At 44.4% G+C, this 17,138-nt stretch overlaps 1 protein-coding gene across 4 annotated transcripts in view; it reads left to right on the plus strand.

Moving 5' to 3' along the window:
* Positions 1-17,138, plus strand: part of CAPN6 (calpain 6) — a 59,586-nt gene that overhangs the window by 20,391 nt on the left and 22,057 nt on the right. For all 4 annotated transcript variants that reach the window (XM_059859003.1, XM_059859006.1, XM_059859005.1 and 1 more), the window contains 5 exons: positions 8,351-8,482; positions 9,319-9,527; positions 9,876-10,068; positions 14,293-14,486; positions 16,081-16,158. In XM_059859003.1, coding sequence (XP_059714986.1) covers positions 8,351-8,482; positions 9,319-9,527; positions 9,876-10,068; positions 14,293-14,486; positions 16,081-16,158 — 806 coding nt within the window. The remainder of the gene's footprint in view (positions 1-8,350; positions 8,483-9,318; positions 9,528-9,875; positions 10,069-14,292; positions 14,487-16,080; positions 16,159-17,138) is intronic.

Below are 17,138 nucleotides of genomic sequence, written 5' to 3' on the forward strand. Positions count from 1 at the left end.
ATTCTCTTGAGGCTGGAATGAAGAAATCCTCAAGATCACTTTGTATAACAGCATGTTATCCAAACATATTTTATTCATTTCAGTACTCTAATAGCCATCTGTGCAAGACAAAATCATCTACAAAGAAGGAAAAGCATGAGCTTGATTGCTTGGCAGATACAGCAACTGTGATTTCCCTTAATTTTTCTTTGGAAGTCACTGGTGTGGGTTTTTCAGTGTCATCACTCAAAACTGAAGAAACTTATCTCACATGCTGATAACTTTATTGCTAAGTGAAAATCTTTCCAAGACAAAGTTTAAAAAGATGTTTCAGAGATAGAAGCTGCTGTTTGTTTTCAAGATGTGTAAATAAAAGCCTTCCTGGTAGTTACTGTGAATTTATGATTCTGTGATACGCTGATTTGGCTGAGTCATAAAAGTGCTCTCAGTATTCAGGAGTAAAATGAATTCTGCTGTGTCACTTTTGAGGCAATTAGAACTTGAACTCTCTCTCTTCCTGAAAGAAAAATACTCTGGTGTGCATGTTCTAAGGCTGATCCTTGCCAGAAAGGATGTCCAGACTAGAATTTAAAGTCTGATATGTGTCATGTTGGGGACAGAGACCCTCCATAGACTCTGACCCTCACAGACTCAGCAAAGTTGTGCTGTGCTGGCTAAAACAAAATTTCTATAAAAAACCAATTCAAAATCCAAAATTTGTCTATGAAGCTTGTGTCTTATGCTCAGGGATTGGATGTCACTTTACAGTTCCCCTTTTTATGTTATGAAGCAAATATCTAGTGCAGAATGGTGTGGGGTGGCTCACAATCCCAAAGGTTTCTGTGCAAGGTGTCACTGGATAGGCTTGAAGTGTTACCCCAGGCACACACAGATTTTTGCTTGAAGCAAATAAGTGGGAGAGCACCTCAAGGTGCAGTCTGAAAAAGATGAGGAGTCTGGGTGAAGAGGATAAAAGGATTTTTATCCTTAAGTGTCTGAGATAAATGAATCTAGGCTGAAACAAATCCTGCTGGAAGAGGGATGTGGAAAGGAGGAACTTGTTGCTAAAGGGGTTTATGCTCTTTAGGGTGGTGTTTAGACTTATGCTTTTTAATCTTTGTAGTCTGTGCATTGCCACTGGGCAAGGGAGAAATATCTCCTTTAAGGAAAAACAAATCATCTCCCAGATTAATCTGAATTTTCACTCCAGACAATGTTTAGATGACTTGACTTTAGTTTTGCCACAAACTCAAAGTAATAAAAAAATAAATGTGACTTTGCTGAAATCTGCCTGATACTCTTTTGTAAACAGCAAATTCCCTCCCTCAGACAAGGCAGTGATGGAGAATTCCATCTGCATCAGTTGCCAGTGCCCTGAGACACAGCAAAAGGTCAGACTGGACAAGATCATGGCCCCTGAGCCAAAAAGATGCTCATTATCAGGCAAACAAATATTTTCTTCCCCAGGCAGAGCTGGACAGTCATGAGTACTGACCTGGGAATAGTTGATTCCACACTGCTCCAGTGCTGAATATGTCAGTGCTGTGAAAAAATGTGTGTGACTTTTTCCAACCTCTTTTCCTTGTTGTTTTTATTCCCCATCTGAGGAAACTCATCCAAGAATCTGATAGACAAACATGTTTTGGGGAAGCAGTAAAAAGCTGGAGCTGGACAGTGGGTGGCCTTTGAGTCTGATGAGTGGCCTTACAGCCCATGTCTGACCTCAGCCACCTTAGGGTGTTTAGGAAATGATGGCAGGGAGTTGCTCCAAGGACTGGCTTTGTCCCTGGCCATCCTCTTTTACTGCATTTAATGCAAAGACATTTCCCCTGCTTTGGTGCATGGCTACATTCAGATTTTCTTTCAAATGCTGCTACTACATCAACCTGTTTTTCCTGGAGCATCACCACCTCAATAGAACAGTAAATCCTTATCAAAGCATTTTGCAAGAAAACTTCAGATTAGTGACGCCAAAATGGTCCCTTTAGGATGGAAAATTATCACTTTTCCCAGGAACTTGAGACATATATTTTTTGAACCAATTAAATTGGGACTTTGATTAATTTTCCCCCTGCATTATGTCACAGTTGTTGTAGTTTGGACTAGCTGAAAATCAAGTTTCACAGGGGTTGGAATTGCTGTGAACTGTTGGTTTCTATGATCAGGAGAGACACAGGGCTCTCTCCAGAGTCCCAGCACCGTGGCAGTGGCAGGGTGATGTCTGTGCCCTGCCCTTTGGAAGGACCTGAGCTCTGCTTCCAGGGGAGTTTGCACATCTGGCTGAGAGAATTTGATGGTTCCTGGGGTGAATCTTGTCCTAAGAATGGCATCTCTGATTGCTGCTGCTGGGGAAAAGTCACACAAATTGAGTTTAGAGAAGGGAATAGGTCCAAGGGGAAGAAGGCAGGAGGCAAAGGCAGTGTTCTGGTAAATTCAGTGAAAATCAAAGTGTTCTTCTCAAACAAGGCAGCTTTTCTCTAGAGGTGTTATGGATGTGCTGCAGTTCTGTAGCATCACAAACTCAGATAATGCAGCAAGAGGTGATTTGAGGTGGTTTGTCCTTGTCTGAGGGCTCTGGGAGGGCAGCAAATCTCTCATTGGAGTCTGCAGTGGTTTCTGGGCTGCAGTGGCAGAGGACTGGCAGAGCTTCAGCAAAGGCTTTGTTAGGAGGTTCAGGAGGAGGTCATAGCCAGGGCCCATCACTGAGCCCTGCCCAGCCCTGTCAGCATTCTGGAGAGAGCAGCTCTGCTGCTCCAGGGGTCAGGTGAAACCCACAGGCAGCCAAGATACACACCACGTTGCCCAATTCCAATTCTGGGGGGTTTTTCTTCCAAAACATTGATTCAGATCCTTCCCAAACACACGTGTCCCACAGGCAGGGCAAGGCTGAAACCCATGGACTGAGTATTAGTCACCACTAGCCCCAAACTGAAAAAGGAAAAAAAAACCCACTATAAAAATGTTGTGATGCATTTGGTTTTGTAACAGGATTTAGCAGAGAGGGAGGAGGGGGAAGAAGCATTTCTCAATCCCCCAATAGCTGAGTTTTCTTTTACACAAGGCTGGAGCTCTGGCATGCCCTTCACTTGCTCCTGTGCTGCTCAGTTTCTCTCGAAGCAGCACGGGGCATTAGCTCACTTTCAGGGACTGGTGCTGCTGGATGCTGGGCCCAGAGCTCTCAGAGGAATTGCACATCCTGAGCTCAGGGTGGACAGACAGAAACCTGGGGCTAAACCTGCCTTTTGGGGGTTTGCAGGGTGTGACAGCACTGCCCAAAGTCCCCTCCTGATCTCAGGGTGGACAGACAGAAACCTGGGCTAAACCTGCCTTTTGGGGGTTTGCAGGGTGTGACAGCACTGCCCAAAGTCCCCTCCTGATCTCAGCAAGGGCTGTTTCAGTCGGGTCACCTCTGACCCTGGGTCTTTTTGGATGCCCCCTGAGGGGTCACTTCTTTTTCCCCACTCCACAGACAGATTTTTTGCAGCCACAACGAGATTATAAAAGCCTTTTTGCATGCACTGGGGTATCCAGTGCAGTTGGGCTTGGTCCTTTTGCTTCTTGGGGCTAACTGCAAATGCTTTGGCACACAGCCTGCTCTGGGGAGAGCTTCTGTGGCCGTGCCAGCCCAGCTGGGGTCTATTACAGGATGGACAGCCCCATTTACCTGCTCAGCTCCACAACCACAGGGTGCTGCCTTTGCTGCCTTCCTTTAGGTGAGGCTGGTTCAGTGTCAGCTGCAGCCAAAGCTGCATTTTCCCATCCATGTTCAGAAAGAATTACCTTTCCCCTGCTCCCTACACTGCCTCTACAGGAGTTGTCTCAGGATGATGTGAGGGTGGGAGAAGGGAAGAAAATGGAAACAATTCTCAGCTCTGACAGAAATCAACCTGCTTTAAAGATTTTAAGGGAATGGTGGCTGAGCTTAAGTAGATCAGTCTGCTAGTGCTTGCCCTGCAGGCCTCATGTGCAAGCAAAGGTGGAATATTTGTCCTGCCAGGGCTGGGTTCTTTAAAGGGTGCTGGAGAAAGGAAGCTCTAAATACTACAGGAACCTTTGAAAATCTTAGTTGCAAACAATTACTGCTCTTCTGTCTTCTTCCCTTGACTGAATCTCTATGTAATCTCTGTGATATAGACCCTGCATGATCTCTGAATGATGAGGATCTGTCTCAGAGACAGCTGACAGACCCTAATCTGTTAAAAAATCATCTTTCTCTTTTCTTGGACATCTGAGATCATCCAAGAAATAATATTTTTTACAGTGCAGCTTCAGCTAAAGCCTGTGAAGACACACAGCTAATTAATTAACCCTCTGAATGTCTTTCTCCCTATTTCTAACCAATACTGCATAACCTTTAGTTCATGAATATTGGTAATACTCACTCCAGGAGATGCATGTTCAGAGCTAAGGGGAATTTTCTCCTTCAGCTAAATTACTCTAAGAGTCAATGCATATATCAGTGCACAGTCAGTTACCTGCTGTACTTTCAGTGGTGCATCTGGTCTCAAATAAAACCCATCCTTTCTTTTTTAATTTTTTTTTTAATTTTAGGGAATTGTGGCAGGACAGCACACAAACCATTTCATGGCTCCAGTGGAATGAGTGTCTGTTGTCTCCCATGGTTCACATTGTTTTGCAAAACTCCTTCATGGGGATGCATAGCTGGTGAAATTAATTACTTAGATTACTCTCAGGTTGTGTTGCTGGAGTCCTACAGGAATCTCCCCCATCAGAGTTTTCATTTCTGCTTGGATGAGGGGCTAGGAAGGCAGGTATGGGAATTCTGTGGGATCCAGGCTGGGATAGGATTGCAAACCAGAAGACCAGGCTGCTCTGTTACAATAAAGGGACTATTTAAAATCAGGAAAAAGGGGTTTGTGAGCCACTTTATTCCTCAGAGCATCAGTCTCTGAATGTCAGATACTTCAACTACACAGCAAGGCTGGGAGGTGACACAACCAGACTTCTGCCATGCAAATGGAAGCCTGGTAGGACAATGAGGGCATCAGGGCTTTCAGCAGAACCACGAGGCCCTGAAACCTCCAACCTCACTTCCAGACTGTGCCCAGCCCAATTAGAGCTCTGCAGATGGTGCTTATTTCACTGTGTTTATTCCATGTGGGAGGGGAGAACTGGGGAGAGCTCTGCATTTGGGATGCTCCCTGCAGGCACAAATACTGCAACAGCTGCTTTCATTGTGGTGCTGTGTCAGAAATAGGGTGGCTGCCAGGCATTAGTGGTGTGTGGCAGGATCCTCTAGTAACTGCCATTAAATGTTTCCTTGGAAATGGGAAGACATTTCTCTCCTTCACAGCACAGATGATGCAAGATGATCCTGAGAAAAAGGATTGGGGTTAAACCATTGTGTCTGCAAAGGAGGAGGTTCTGGTGGAACTCCCAGCCCCAGTGCTTGGGTGCTTAGGCAGCCAGAGAGAGGGGATTGGGACTCCTGAAGTGCCTGGATCACATCTCCTGTCAGTGTCTTCTCCTTGGAATTCCTCTGATGGTAACTGGCTTGATCCTCAACTATCCTAAATTGGGAACATTATATATCCTAACTGCTGGGAGCATTGGAGAAAAACTTATTTTTAAATTTTTTTATAGTTGTTCTTTTTAATTTCTATTTTTTACATGCTTGGGGCAACCAAAAATGCTTAAAGACCCTCACAAGGACTGCAGAATAATATATTGAAATAGCACGTTTCTAACTTGTGTTGGGGGAATTGTGGCTTAGATAGATAAAATATTCCTAAGAATTGACTATATGGCATAAGTGATGAAAATGACAAAGCCCAGAAGAGAGCAAAGAGCTGAAATGAGCTCTAGGCTGTGCCTCAGTGCTGTTGTGTCTCATCTGAGCCACACAGTGACAGTCACCACAGAAGCTGTTATAACTATAATGTTAATGACATTAATTCTTTAATTTAATAATTAATGAAAGAAACAGGATTGGTGGCATTTTCTTACACTGTTCTTGAGCCCCAGAACTCCAGGGCTCTTAGGTGGTTTAATCAGAAAGGGTTTATCAGGCAGGATCCTGGAGAATTTGATGGCTCTGGTGCAAGCAGGGAGGTTCTGTTTCTGAGCTCTGCTGTTCCATGTTTGCTTTGGACCCCAGCACTCAGCAAATGCTGATCTCACCCATAAATTTGGGCAGTTGGCACATGCTGCTCTGTTTTTCCTCTGAGGACTTAGTGAGATGCAAGACACACTTCAATTAAAAAATGGCAGTTTATTGTGGTTATTTTTATCAAAACAAACCAAATAAGATCTTTGTAATACACAGCAGTGCTTAATTTCTTTCTAAAACTAATTAAAGTTTTGGCTTCCACTAGTGCCAGAAAATTTGGACAGTTCTAACCTCGATGGCTCCATTTATCCCTCATTTATTATTCTAACAAAATAACATTTTGAAAGGAAAAACAAACTAGAAATTATTAGTGCCAGAGATGCCAGGAAATGGGATGTAAAATGGAATCTGGCCCACGTGGATGTGGGATGTGTGCTACCACCATGAAAGCCAAGTGGCCAAGTGATGTCCACCCCTGCAGCTGGGTGGATTTACATCTCTGAAGTGCCATCCCATGTCAGAGCATCCAGGGAGGCTGAATGAATCTGTCCACGATGCTGATGAGCCTCTTGTACATGCTCAGTTTTCCTCCTGGGCACCATTTTGTTACTCAGATTTTTGTTAAGGTCTCTTAATAAGCTTTAAATTTTCTCTAAGTGCAGCCACATGAGAGTTCCTGCCAGGAGAGCAGTGTCATGCAATGATCAGTTCTTGTTTCCCAGAAGGTATTTAAAGTGTCAGCTGCTGTTTAATGAGAAAAGTCTCATGCCAAAAATATAATTTCCTTTAAGAGAAGAGCTGCAGCTCTATGAATTCCATGCTGTGAGCTGACTTCAGGTGCCATTGGCCAAACCAGCCCAGGTTTTAAAACCATCAGCTGAGCACTGAGGTGGCTCTTTTCTCTGGAAATGAGTTCATCTGGCTCTGATTTGTCAGAGCCACACCAGAGAGGCTTGTAGTCTCTAGCCATGCTTGGGTTGCACTCCTGCTATTTTGGGAACATCATCTTTAATTACCAGAGGGCAGAGAGAATCCATAGGTAAGGAGCACAGCTCCTTCCTCTGCTGCTGATGGCAGACAGGACAGACTGCAGGAAATCTGGGGTCTCCTGCCCTTTTTGAGATGAGATGGAGTTATTTATTCTGCTTTTCTAATGCTTGGATGTAGGATCATCTCCACAGTGTTGAAATTGAGGGTTATTAAACTGTGAAAGAGCAGAACTTCTCTGCCATCTTCTCAGTCAGGAAGAGCAGTGACTGACAGGAGAGTGTCAGGAGTAGTCACTGGGTTGAACCCTGCAGGTTCCACACCAGTTAGGGATGAAGTGTTGGTGGGAGGTTCCCTCTCCATGCAGCAGGACACCTCTGCCAAGGATTTTCTGGGGACAAACACACCACTGCTGCAAAATGCACCCCTGTGGCTTTCCCATGGTCCATGAAACTGAGAGGATCTCCCTTTAGTGCAGGGAGGAGCAGGGAGACATCCCAGCCATGCACTGGTGGGAATCTGCATGTGGATGGAGATGGAGCCAGGAAAGGAGGGACAAATAGCTCTAACAGGAGCCAGAGCCATGAGAGCTAAGAGACCCAGAGAATAAAAAGTGTGCTTCACAAAGGGGTGTTCTCTTCCTGCTGTGGTGCTGAGGGGCTGGGGTCACTGCAGTGAGCCAGGCTGTTGGTGAAGGAGGGTTTCCAGTGCGTCAGCCAAAGGAATGGCAGGGAAGATGATGCCTTGGAGTGCCTACCTAGAACAAGGCAAAGGACAAAGTTAAAATAATGAAGTGAGTATTTATTAAAGGCCTTTAACAGGCACACCTTGGGCAGTCAAAAGCCTCTCAGAGCTACACCCAAGATGGACAATGGTCATGAGTTTTTTGGGCTGATCGAAGTTTGGTCTGTTTGCATATCAGGTTCATTCTCCCATTACAGCTTCAGGTAATGAAGTTATATTCCCTCAGTTTGCTTCCCCCCAATTCACTTTTGTTTACACTGTTTGGGGCCTGAGGCTGTAGGGTGTCCTGGGGTTCCAGGCCCAGAGGAATTGTTTTGTCTGACCAAAGTGTGAAGACAGTAGTTAACACTTTATATGAAGTGTAGAGTTATGCACTATTGTAGTACAGGATTTGAAAAATTTAAAGGCTAAAATCTTAAGGCAGCATCCCCCCCCATTTAGAATCTTGAGAACGAGAAGCTCAGAGCTCAGGTGTCAGCAGCATCAATTCCTGCTGCTTTTCTTGACTGGAAGGATGCTGTAATCATTTTGGGAGTGGAGTCTCCAGCAATCTCTGGTTTGCTTTGCCAGGACCTCTGTGAAGACCCCTACCTCCTCGTGGATGGAATGAGCTCCCACGACTTCCACCAGGGCAAGCTGGGGAACTGCTGGTTTGTGGCTGCATGCTCCTGCCTGGCTTTGAGGAAAAGCCTCTGGCAGCAGGTGGGTGATTGGTGTGTGTGGTGCAGGAAATAAAGCAAATAAACCAAGCTAACCTTGGTTGTTTTTCTCCCTAGGACTAGCAAGGGGTGAATTTTGGTGGATTCAAATCTTCCCTTTCTTTAACATGTTCCAGGGCAGTCTGCCCTGGGAATAAACCTCAGCACAGTGCACTTGCTGAACTTGCCCTTTGTGAAAAATGCATATTTTATGATTGGCTTTTCACAAATATTAAAATGAATATTATATGTGTTATGTTAGAAAGTTATGCTGTATTCATTTTCTTAAGTAGTGTGTTAAATATAGTTTTAGGTTATAACATAATGTTAAAATAGAAACTGTGCGTGTGGGATATTTTTTTAATGAAAGGAATGAGGTACTCACATGGAGATAGCAGCCACAGGACACCTAAATCTTTCAGAGAAGGAGAATTTATTGCTCCATTATCAGAAGAAACAAATTTCTTCCTGCCTCACTCAGTCCTGAAGAGCCATCAGGATTCAGAGGAAGAAGCTGACACTGCCCAGACAGAATCCTGTGTTTGAATGGAATTTATGCATCATGGATGAGGTGTATGAATATACAACAGGCTGTTGCTTTTAAAGGTTAATCCTCTGTTAACGTGGGTCCTTTTTTGGGCTTATTTTGCCCAGAAAGAGGTACCCAGACTGTCCATAACTCTTTGGTTTTAATTGTCTCATATTGCCCTAATCCCAATTGTCCACATTTTTATTACTTTAATTATATTACTACTTTTATAACCATTTTATTACTATTAAACTTTTAAAATTCTAAAACCAAGTGATTGGCATTTTTCCCACCCTTCCATGGTTTCTCAGGTGATTCCAGACTACAGTGAGCAGGAGTGGAACCCCAAAAGCCCAAGGAAATACGCTGGGATTTTCCGTTTCCGCTTCTGGCGCTTTGGAGAGTGGACAGAGGTGGTGGTGGATGATCAGCTGCCTACAGAGGATGGGGAGCTCATCTACTGCCACTCCAACGTGAGAAATGAATTCTGGAGTGCTTTGCTGGAGAAAGCTTATGCTAAGTATGAGCTGGTCTGTTGTCCTCAGTGTTGTCCCTTTGTCTGATTTGTCTTTCAGTCCTATCAGGCTTTCCATAGGTTTTAGTTTTGCTGCTGGTAGCGGACCTAAAAAAGACTGTAAACTCCTTCTTTAATCTCTGTTGAAATCATAAATTACTGCAATACTGTCTACTTCAGCAGCCCAAATCCTTAAGGATCCTAGAAACCAGGGAAGATTTATCTGCAGTTTGCTCAGGCTTTTTTGTTCTGTTTTTTCCTTGGTGAGACACAAACATGTTCCCTACATTCAACCCAAATTAGAGCACTTGTTCCAGCCCTCTGTAAACTGAGAATGTTCTGTGTTGCCCCCAGGCTGGCTGGATCCTACCAAGCCCTGGATGGAGGCTGTGCTGCAGAAGCCCTGGTGGATTTCACTGGAGCAGTGGCAGAATCCATCAACTTGGAAGAGGGCAAATATGGTGAGGTTATTTCTGAGCAGATGAAGCTGTTTGAAGACTTGATGAAAGTGCATAAAAGAGGAGGGTTCATCAGCTGCTCCATTTCGGTGAGTACAGAGAGCTGGATTTTAATGAAAATATTCTGGAAGAAATACCATTGTTAGGATATTGAGTATGTCCTTCCTTTGCATGTTTGGAGAAGCTTTGTATGGAGACATCTAGCAAGTGCTTCCAGCTCTAGAAGGCACTAAATACAATCACAACTTCTTGTGCTGCCACTTCACTGTGTGTCTGAAATTCTTTTTTCTGAATGGTCAGAGCTGTGAATTGACCTGAAGTAAACCCACCCTAATTTACACAGCAGATAGCAGCATTCAACTGCTTTATTTCTTAGAGAATCTCTTCAGAGAAAACAGTTCTGGCACAGAGCTGCTGAGGCTTCTTGACTTTGGTTGTGCCAGTGCAGCCAGGGTAACAGTGGAGCTGAGCTGAAAGGCTGAGCTCACCTGGTTATTCAGGTAATGCTATTTGATATTGAATATATTGAATATATTGAATATATTGAATAATCTCCCCACTGGCATTAACCTGCAGAGCTTGCCTGTGCTGGCTCACGTGGGGCTCAGGTATCTCAGTGCCCACATTAGGAGCCCACAGCCCTGAAGTTCCCTTAGTCAGCAGGGAGGGGATGGTTTCTGAGGAAGATTTACCCCTCTCCGGTCCTGTGCTAGAAGATGAATAGCAGCTCCCAAAGGATGCTCTGTGCTTCACAAAGCACCTATGGCCCAGCCCCTGGCCACTGGAGGCAAACCATTGACAGCTAAGTCTGCAATGTGAAACCCTCACCTTGTCCACAGCTGTTATCACATCAGAAGGGCTAACAAACTGCAATGGCACCTGAATATTTCCTAAAAGATTGCTTTTAAATGATTTTTTAAAATAATTTATGGTGAACCATTAACCCAGCAGTCCACAGAAAAGGGATTATTTTCTAGGAGCTGCAGGGTTGGCATCTAAGTGCACTTCAGCATCTTCCTCCCACGGCCCCTGCTTCAGTTTAGGGTTTAGCTAAGGCTGATCTTAGTTAAATCACTTAAACATTTTGCTTTAATTTCCCTCTCTGTGAACAAAGATGATTCATTCAGAAATTCTTGTGAGTATGAAGAGAGTTGTGGAATTGTCAAGAACAGCAGAAAATCAGCTGGTTTTGGGGGTTCCTGAGAATGTTGCCTGTTGATCTGGCCCTGGCCATGCGTGGTCCTGCATCAGGGGCTGGCACCAAAGAGGAACACCTGGGGTGGCCTCAGCTCTCTTCACAGAAAGCAGTAGGCACAAGCTTTCCCAAATCCACACAGGATTTTTCCTGGGAAGGCAGTGAGAAGCACAGAGAGGGGAAGAGAAAACAATTCTTGTCTCTATTCTGTGCTCCTGTTGTGGAATGTGCTAGGAAGACTGTTTACCTGAAGGGATTTGTCAGTTGGATTCTGCTGAGGATTCTTTTGATTCCTTGGCCAACTGGCTCAAAGCTGTGTCCTGGCTGTCTCAGACAGTCATGGGTTTTTCTTTAGTATCTCTTTAATATAGTATAGGATCTCTTTAGTATAGTTTTAATTGAGTATTAATGTAATATATTATAGTTTTAATAAAGCAATTTGTCAGCCTTCTGTATCAGTGGAGTCAGATGCCAATCATTCCTCACGTTGGGGCACCCTGAATTTGATACACCTGGTACCTTCTGGGACACAAACTTTACCCTGAGATAGAACAGGGACTGCCCCTTCCAGCAACATCAGGAAACAGCTCAGAAACAAAAGCTTCAAGGTCTTTGGGGTTTGTTTTACCTTTTTTTTCCATAAGGCCTGAATTTTTATCTGCAAGAATTTCATCTGATTTGCTCAGAGCAGACTGCCTGGTGTGAATTGTTACTGCAGACATTGTTTCCAGAATGATGGGTTGCTCCCAAATGCTAGAGCAGTTCTGTTTCTTAACAAGAATTTGCTGAGGTGATTGACCAGGATACAGGGTATTTTTAAAAGCAATTAATTAGGCAGTTGTAATGCTTCCACTCATTCCTGGCATTATGTTTCTGCCTTCCAAATTAAACACAAATGCTTCTAAACATTGATTAGAGAGAGGCCATTCCTAAGTTTGCCTGCATTTGTCGCTTTTTGATGTAATATGCACCCAGTGGAGCTTGCTAGGTATAGAATATTGAATACTCAAGTGGCTTCATTGCTGCCTTACAAACATGTCATCATTTGCCTTGGATTACAGAATGGCCCTGAGCATCACCATTTGGAAATCTGAACAGACAGGAGATGCTTCAATATCTGATTTGCATAAAGAAATAAATAAGTATCTGCAGAATGAGGTGGGAAAGGCCAGCAGTGAGAAAAGCCTGGCGGGTGACAAAGGCAGCAGGAGAAGTTACAGACTCCCGTGCTGTCAAGGACTCTTTGTTTGCTTTTAGTTGTGAAAAATGCCAGTGAAAGTGCTACACTGGAGGGAGCCCAGAGCCAGGGGGATGTCAGCCAGGCAGGGGGAACACTTGAGCTGATTCTCTGGGAGCTGCTGTCATGAGAAGCACAGAGGCCTTGGTGACACTCTCACAGTTGCCAGCCCATCTGTCAGTTCCAATTTGATAGGAATTTCTTCCCCCCCCCCCCCTTTTTTTTTTTAATGTGATTTCTTACCTTGGGGGCTGAGCACTGTTGTATCAGTGCAACATTTGCCTTAGGACAAGGACCTTGTCTGTTTAGACCAGTTAAATTGTGAAAGGGGTAAAAATATCTGAGGAAATACTATGTACATTTAATACTTGTGGTAAGTCCTTATTTATATTTAAACATTCATATATTTATACTAATATATTAATGTCCAATGATGAAAACATATTTATATTTAAATATTTGCATTAGTAACACCAAGAGACCACACCTCTTGCTCTCTCCACCCCAGCCAAGGCTTGATTGAGCATTAATTAGGTAATTACAAGGTTACACACAAGGATCTGCACTGAGTCAAATCTTCCTTCTTTGATGTCCATGGGAATGAGTGTTTCCAGGCTCTGTGAGTGATAGATGAGAGAGACTCAAGGATGGCTTGGCTGGATTCAGTGAGGGTGAGGAGAATCTGGATCCAGAACCATCAAAACACCTCCAACATCCTTGCATGGTGCTGCTTTTCTGGGTTTAGATCAGGAGATTTGGATGCACTAAATGAAATTTTGCTCTTTTTCAGAGCTTGATTACATTTATGAATTCTTAGATCAGCATCTGATCAGGCCTAGGTCATCAAACAGGACAGTTTAGGGTTAGTTTAGGGACAGTTTAGAGACAGCCTGATCACTGTTGGAAACTGGGATTCTTATGTGGAGTTTATGATGGGCAGACCCAGTTCCCAAAGCACCCTACGGATCCTCCCTTTGCCACGTAAGAGAGCCCTGCCAGGAGTGAGTGAGGTACTGGACAGGCTTCACAAATGCCTTGGAAACTTTTTGACTTGTGCCTGTGCTCTCCCATTTTTACCCACTGCTAGTAGTTCTTCCTGGGTATCATATTTATTCCAACACAAGAACAAGCATTGGACCAGCAGCTAAATTCATGAGTGCCCAGGTGAGGACACCCCAGACAGTCTGGGCACAGCCACCAGTGTCCAGAAGAGCCATTTGGTAGAGATGCCAAGATTTTGGGAGGACTGATTTTCCATCAGTCTTGTCCCTAACTCTAAGGCCAGGAGCAGACAGACTGGCTGCAGCAGGCAGGATTCCCCTGTGCCCTGGGATTGTCTGGCACTAACAACAGCACACTAGTGAGCCCCTAGTTCTGATTCCCAGTGCTGTTATTGTTATGCACAGTAAAATCACTCAGGAAGAGAATGAAAAACAAGTTTTTCTTGTCCTTCCCCTTGGATGTGGAGCTGTCAGGTTGTCAGCACAATGGGGCCCCAGCCAGGTAATAATTGACATAGACTCCATGTATTTTAGAAGGCTGATAATTTCTTTATTAAGAAACCCATACTTTTTATACCCTAGTTTGCTACAGGTGGACCTAATTGGTCCTTTAGTTAAAACACCATCACCATTGGTTAATTAGGAAACAGCCCTTTGGTAAACAAATCTCCATAACACATTCCACATGTGCACAACGCCAGGTGCAGCAAGTGAAGATAAGAATTGTTTCTCATTCTTTTCTCTTATCTTCTCCCAGACTTTCCCAAAATGATGCCTGGAAAAGTTGTCTGTTTCTCCCTGTGGCCAGAGAGCTGCTGCCATATCAGGTTCCTCAGAGATGTGAATTCTTTTTGTTTCATTGTCATTTTTCGTGCCCCAGGAGTCCCCAGGGCGGCCCAGTGAAGCAGAGACGGGGATGGGGCTGATCGTGGGCCATGCCTACTCCGTGACTGCCATCAGGAAGCTGCGCCTCGGGGAGAGCCTGGTGTTCTCCTTCAAGGCAGAAAAGCTGTTCATGATCAGGCTGAGGAATCCCTGGGGCAAGAAAGAATGGCACGGTGCTTGGAGTGACAGGTAAGAGCTGCAGACCCAGTGTCAAAGGGTGAAGCTGTGCTGGGCACTGCAATTTGTGGGTAAACACTGGTGGGGCACACCCCTACTCAGAGATGGCTGCACCTCTTTGCCACCTCTGCCCATTGTCCTCTGAGAAAATGAGCATGGAGGAGTCTATGGCTCCCTGGACCTTAGCTACTGTTTACATCATTCTTCTGGCCCACTGGAAGATGGGAAGAAAAATAGCTCAGGAGTCAACATGAGGCTTGCTCTAAGCTTCACCACCGAGTGTGTCTGTGACTCAGTTTCTCACCTGGCATTTCCAGATGCTGGGAATGGTAAAAGTCTTGTGGATAATTTAAGTGACTGGTGGAAAATGCTGTAAAAGTGCCATATTTGTGATTTCTTTCTAATTAACTTTCTATGAATTGTCTCGTGGGCCATGGGCTTAGCAGGTACCTCCAAAGAGAAATGATTGCTGGAGGGGATGTCTCCCATCATGGGTGATTTATACGTGAAAAATATGTGACAGTTCAGCACTGGGCTCACCAGATAGCATTTAGTATTTAATATTGCACTGTTCTTATCAGCAGCATATTAACTTCTTATCATCCATGCTTTAGCTAGCAAATATCCACTGCTTTCAGAGGGATTGGTCTGGGTGAAATGCAGAGAATGCACAAAAGAGCTGCTGTGTCTTGTTTAACTGAAGCCCTTAGGGTTCTCCAGTAGCCTGGCACAGCTGCCACTCATGCCAGCACTGAGGACTCTGATGGTGGCCCATGGCTTTTGCTCTAGCAGAATTAAATTGACAGTTTCCAAACAGGTTAAGAAAATGGCTGTTAGGGTGAGCATCCTCCCTTCCCTCCTTCCAGCCCCCTTCAGCTTTAGCCTCCGGGTGCTTTTGGAGGGGCAGGGGGGAGTTGTGGCTCTGTTTGTCTGGTGTAACCCAGCAGGACCAGGGTCTGGTTTGGGTTTCAGCAGGAGGCTGCTGGAGTTTAGGGTCTGTGCTCCCCTGCAGGGGCTGTGTTCCTGAAGGGTCTGTGCACTGGAATATCCCTCTGCACACTGGACACTGTGCTCAGGCTCCAGCACTTTCTGCTCAAAGGCCCCCGGGGAAATCTCAGACCTCAGGCCTGTTTCATTAAGGTGATTAAAAGACAAAGAGAATACTCTGGTCTAAGTGAGGTGTTCAGTGTTCAATAAGCTCCCGCGGAGGAAAACCAGGTTTCATTTGAGGGGCCTTCAGGGAATGGAGTCAATCTCCTGTGACCTTGGAAACCAGCTGTTTAAGTGTTTAAGAGTCCTAATGGAGGGTGTGACAAAGGAAATCAATAAAGTTCTGCTCTAGTTGAGCCTATTTCCTATTAATCTTTTTTTTTTTAGCAGCTTTCAAATCAATTAATGTTTTAAAACTTCTCCTGAAAGCCTCACACTTTCATCAACATCATCTCCCCTTTCAGTACTCTGATATTCTTTTTAAAACCACAGACCAGGAGAGATTTTTTTGCTTCAATTTTTTTTCCAGGTGAGAGTTTTTATTTTAAGTTATGAATCATCTTTATTGTTTTGATTTTTTTTTCCTCTTTTTTTCTTTTTAATTATTTCCTTTTAGTTCTGAAGAGTGGAAGAAAGTCAGCGATTCTGAGCGCAAGAGTTTGGGGCTCACTGTTGGGAATGATGGAGAGTTCTGGTGAGTGGGAGTGATGAGAAGGGATTGGAGACACTGGCTACACTGAGTAACTGTCATTAATCTGCCTTTTAACAGCTTCAAAAACAGATGGGTAAAGTTATCCCAAGGTCTGTTTCTTTCAAACTCCCAAGGGATGACAGGGAAGAATAATAAAAATGGATTTAAAACTAGTAGAACAAAATTAGTAGCTCTCAGAATCTATTGCCTATATTTAGGATAATCTCTCAGAAACCAGGAGAACATGAGCTGGTTTACATGACACAATGCCCAATGTTGAACACTGTTTAGACCAGCTAAATTTTGAAATGGGCAAAAATATCTGAGGAAGTACCATGTGCATTTCACACCATCTGCAGTTCAGCCATGGCTGAGGCATCTAAAAATAGAGTTGCATCCAGTGAATTTTGATATTTGTTGGTGTTTTCCAAGTGTTCATTCTCTCTCCAATGTCTAGAGCTCTGTTAATTTTGACCTTGCTTAAAGCTTAGATCCTTAGCCCAGCAGGTCCTCCAGGAGATGATCAATATTGCATCAAGTGAGCTGGCAGGGCTCACAGGGAAAATCATTCTGTTGGCTTTGTCGGGACTGGCAGCTGCAGGGTTTGGCTCTGGGCCATGAAGAAGGCAGGCCATGATGGTAATTCAAATAGCCAAGCTGGTTTGTAGTTGCTCTGCAGTCCAGCCCCTTCCTTTAGCAGGCACAGGTGAGATGGGGTTAAAGCAAAGCTCTGTCCAGAGGGCAGAGGTTGGAGTGGTGCTCAGGGACAGATGTGACAATAAGGACTGTAATAATGAGGAGTGGATCCTGCTTCAATTGCAGGTGATCTCTTTGGCCTTTGTAAAATGTGTTATCAAATCCAGCCTGGGAGGTTCAAGCAGTCCTTTAGACTTAGGAGATGCAAGAGGGCAGATCCTGATCTGACCAAACACTGAGTGATGCTGCTCTGAATTAAAACTGTGATTGTGGTTTCATGGCATTTC

Source organism: Haemorhous mexicanus, chromosome 14 (assembly GCF_027477595.1).
Source record: "Haemorhous mexicanus isolate bHaeMex1 chromosome 14, bHaeMex1.pri, whole genome shotgun sequence".
Lineage (NCBI taxonomy): Eukaryota > Metazoa > Chordata > Aves > Passeriformes > Fringillidae > Haemorhous > Haemorhous mexicanus.